Here is a 4618-nt window from a genome sequence, read left to right as displayed (position 1 = left end):
ATTCATGCATTTACAAAAAAATGAAATATATAAGTATAATATAAAAACATCGAAAATATTTATAATAAGCTTTGAATGGAGTATAAATATATGTGTATATATTACAAAAATGTATAAACATATAAAAATCATAGAATATGAGCAAACGTATAAATATTATGAAATATAAATGTGTATATATATGTATAAAAAAACTATGAAAATAAAATAATAATAAAGTATGTATATAATATGTATATATATTAAAACGTTTAAAATATATATGTATATATATTAACATGCATATGCGCACATATATGTAGGTATAATAATAATATATAATATAATAATAAAAATAATAATAACAAAATCAATAAAATAGACTAAAAACCTAAAATGAAAGATTAAGGATTAAATTGAAAATCAATAGAATTAAAAAAAATGAAGGGCCCAATTAAAAGGAGCGAATAATTCATAGGGCTCGAATGGGAAAATATCTCCATCCTTTTAAACGCGTCACTTTATTAGGGCTAAATAAAATAAATAAATAAAATCGCAGTGGTATCACCTTCTCCCTTTTTTAAAATAGTAAATAAGTAAAAAATAATCGAAAAAGAAAAAAAAACAGTAAGCCACCTTTAAAAAACTGCCAATCGTTCTCCCTTTTTTATTGATTCTTTCTTTTTTTTACAATGAAGGGAGAGGCCTCTATTTATAGCTGAGCCTCCCAAAATCCAACGGTACAGATCAATTACATCAACGGCGAAGATTAAAGGGTATTTACAAATTAAATCTCTAAGATTACAAAATCATATCTTCTAAGATTACATATCATATCTAAGATTGCATATCATATCTAAGATTATATATCCTCGAAGATTATGTTTCCATATGTGAGTCCGGGCTAAAATTGGGTATTACATGACTCAATCTAATCTTCTTGATATATATTCCTTTTGAAGAGAAGATTCATTTTTGTAGCTATTAGTCTGTTTTTGCTTAAAGAACAGTTGCTTCCATTGGGGTTTCCTCCATATTCCTCCATGACCTGTTTCTTCATTAAAACTTAATAGGAAATAATAGCATGGGATCTAACTCTGAAATGACTGCTTGATGTAAACCCTGAAATTTGCTTTACTACTAATATATGGTAGGTAAATGTCAGTGTGATGTTTGGGGCTAATGATATATGATACCATCAAATGTTACAGAATTGCTTCGTTGGTTCCAAGTTTCAAACATGAAGATAACGTGGGTTTTGTACTATTAACATAGAAATAAGCTCAGAATCACGTCCATTATGGGACATAGCATAACATTCATGTAGTATAGATTTCTTTGTTTAAATATAAAGCTTTGACTTATCTTTGACACCACTCTAAAGTTGTTCCAACAACTGGTCTGGATCATACTGAAGTTTAAAATGACGCTACGGGTTTCTTTTTCCTTTTTAATTTTAAACTGAAATAGTTTCCGTCATCTAATAACAAAAAGTACACACCAAACACCCTTTTGCCTTTACTATATAGACACACTTCTGTATTCTTCAATGAATATATACTCAAGGAGTAGTTCGTAAGTTCACTCATAACGGAAGAGAAATCAGACCAAGAAAAAAAATGGGAGTTTCTCTTCTTTCATCACCAGCATTTCTGGTTTTATTCTCATTTTTCACTTTCTGTCTACTTGTTGACCCCGTACTTGGGATCACCAGGCACTACAAGTTTGATGTATGTATTAATTTGGTATGATTATCAACCAATTATCTGTTTGATTGTAACTTGGTGTACCTTAATCATTTTGTAGGTCAAGTTGCATAATGTGACACGTTTGTGTCATACAAGGAGCATTGTTTCAGTGAATGGACAATTTCCAGGGCCTCGCATTGTAGCAAGGGAGGGTGATCAGCTTCTAATAAAAGTGGTCAACCATGTGCCTAACAATGTTTCTATCCACTGGTATTGAAGTTTACCTTGAAAATGACATTCTGTAGAGATTACAAGTTGAATAAATGTTCTCATATGCTTAAAGAGGGAAGTTCTAAATTGAATGCTATGGTGATGTATTTTTGAAACAGGCATGGCATTCGACAGCTTCGAAGTGGGTGGGCAGATGGGCCAGCATATGTGACTCAATGTCCCATACAAACTGGTCAAAGCTACGTTTACAACTTCACCATTGTAGGCCAAAGAGGAACTCTCTTCTGGCACGCCCATATATCATGGCTAAGAGCCACTCTTTACGGTCCCATTGTCATTCTTCCTAAGCGCGGCGTACCTTACCCTTTTGCTAAGCCTTACAAGGGAGTTCCCATCGTCTTCGGTAATGAAATCATCGTTGAACTGATTCATTAAGATTCTACATTTATTTTGCTAACTCAAAATGAAATGAACCCATTTATGATCAATTTCAGGAGAGTGGTTCAATGCAGATCCTGAGGCTGTTATTAGCCAGGCACTCCAGACTGGTGGAGGTCCAAATGTCTCTGATGCTTATACCATCAATGGTCTCCCAGGACCACTTTATAACTGCTCAGCCAAAGGTTATAAATAGCTAAAATTTTGTGTTAAACTATATATATACACACACATGCACACATACATTACAGAGCTATGGGATTCACTTGCGGACTAATAACTTGGACAGATACATTCAAGCTGAAGGTGAAGCCTGGCAAAACTTACCTTCTGCGTTTAATCAATGCGGCACTCAACGATGAGCTCTTCTTCAGCATAGCAAATCACACACTAACTGTTGTTGATGTCGATGCCATTTATGTTAAACCATTTGAGACTGAAACACTTCTCATCACCCCTGGTCAAACTACAAATGTGATCCTTAAGACTAAACCAAGCTATCCAAATGCCACTTTCTTCATGACTGCTAGACCTTATGTGACAGGCCAAGGAACATTTGATAATTCAACTGTTGCCGGTATTTTAGAATACGAGTCACCACCCAAAAGCCTTCATTTGAGCAAAATGTTTCCCTTGTTTAAACCAATTCTACCTGCTTTGAATGACACTTCCTTTGCTACAAATTTCGCGAGTAAACTCCGTAGCTTGGCCAGTGCTCAATATCCTGCCAATGTGCCTCAGAAGGTCGATAAGCATTTTTTCTTCACAGTTGGTCTTGGAACCAGCCCATGCCAGCATAACCAAACCTGCCAAGGACCTAATGGAACCAAGTTTGCAGCTTCAGTGAATAATGTATCGTTTACAATGCCGACTACAGCACTACTCCAGGCTCATTTCTTCGGCCAATCTAACGGAGTTTACACCCCTGATTTTCCTAGCAGTCCGACAATTCCCTTTAACTATACAGGCACACCACCTAACAATACTATGGTAATAAACGGAACAAAGGTAGTAGTGCTTCCTTTTAACACTTCCGTGGAGTTAGTTATGCAGGACACGAACATTCTTGGAGCTGAAAGCCACCCACTTCATCTACATGGCTTCAATTTCTTCGTTGTCGGCCAGGGTTTTGGCAACTTTGATCCAAATAAGGACCCTGCAAAGTTCAACCTGGTTGATCCTATTGAAAGGAACACTGTTGGTGTGCCATCAGGAGGTTGGGTTGCAATTCGTTTTCTAGCAGACAATCCAGGTAAATGACATGTTTAACACCAATTAGGTTCATCAAATCCTTGCTTTTAAGTTGATGATGATGACCAATGACAACAAGAACCACATACTTGCAGGGGTATGGTTCATGCATTGCCATCTAGAAGTGCACACCAGTTGGGGCTTGAAGATGGCTTGGATTGTCTTGAATGGTGAACTTCCTACTCAGAAACTGTTGCCTCCTCCAGCAGATCTTCCGAAATGTTGATCAATATGACACTTCTTTGGTTCATTTAGACTAAAAACCTACCTGAATTCTTTTTATTTCAACTATTTTGATTTATTGAATTTTTTTTTCATTGGCCTATCATTGGTCCAAATTTGTTTTCTTGAATTGCGGAGTTAGGTTAGTAAGCGAGCTTTATTTTGTAACGTGTACAAATTTCAATACAAAGAAGTCTCAATAATATATCGGCATCCTTTTGTTCATTCAATGTTAGCCTTTGAAGCATATGTACATTATGCAACTCCTTCATAGTAAATTTATTGCTTTTTTTTTCATTAAAATACCATCGCCCTGATTGATCAACCTGAATCATACCAACTTAACTGGTTAGCTATAATCATATGTGAACTCAATAATATATACTCTTTGATTATAACAACAAATTATAATGTGAGATGACTATCTTAAAAGTAGGTGATCTATATTATTCATAGTTTTGCAGAATTAAATTGAGCAAAATATTCAAATAAATACAGGGCTATTATGTTGCATATAAGTCCAAATGTAGAGATAGTTTGTTTTGGCTATTGCAATAATTCTCTCAAAATTAGAGACATGTATATGATTGATTGGATTGACAATGCATCTGACAAGACTCAAGTTGAATTCATCCTAAATTCGTTTACGGGTTTAATTATTTATTTATGACATTAATGGTGTGACTTACCTAAATTTCGGTAAGTGATAGACCATATGTGTATAACTTATGCATATTGATGTATTGAAAGCCAGAGCTCTAATAGGATTGACCTATCATGTCATGGTATCACTTATAATCATGTAATTT

General features: G+C 34.8%; 1 protein-coding gene across 1 annotated transcript; it reads left to right on the top strand.

Moving 5' to 3' along the window:
* The first annotated feature begins 1462 nt into the window (after positions 1 to 1462).
* Positions 1463 to 4034, top strand: LOC107917065 (laccase-17). The gene is made up of 6 exons (XM_016846455.2): positions 1463 to 1709; positions 1786 to 1937; positions 2057 to 2301; positions 2393 to 2521; positions 2626 to 3588; positions 3683 to 4034. The coding sequence occupies exons 1-6, from the start codon at positions 1599 to 1601 to the stop codon at positions 3811 to 3813; spliced, it is 1731 nt and encodes a 576-aa protein (XP_016701944.2). The 5' UTR covers positions 1463 to 1598; the 3' UTR covers positions 3814 to 4034.
* The last annotated feature ends 584 nt before the right edge of the window (positions 4035 to 4618 follow it).

Source organism: Gossypium hirsutum, chromosome D13 (genome assembly GCF_007990345.1).
Source record: "Gossypium hirsutum isolate 1008001.06 chromosome D13, Gossypium_hirsutum_v2.1, whole genome shotgun sequence".
Classification (NCBI taxonomy): domain Eukaryota; kingdom Viridiplantae; phylum Streptophyta; class Magnoliopsida; order Malvales; family Malvaceae; genus Gossypium; species Gossypium hirsutum.
This window is presented reverse-complemented; position numbering and strand designations above follow the sequence as displayed.

What these genes read in the sequence shown, in the direction of transcription:
- LOC107917065 (XM_016846455.2), top strand. Translation starts at nt 1,599, where the DNA reads ATGGGAGTTTCTCTTCTTTCATCACCAGCATTTCTGGTTTTATTCTCA. An exon ending in CCAGGCACTACAAGTTTGAT is followed by an intron (nt 1,710 to 1,785) that starts GTATGTATTAAT and finishes ATCATTTTGTAG; the next exon opens with GTCAAGTTGCATAATGTGAC. An exon ending in GGGAGTTCCCATCGTCTTCG is followed by an intron (nt 2,302 to 2,392) that starts GTAATGAAATCA and finishes GATCAATTTCAG; the next exon opens with GAGAGTGGTTCAATGCAGAT.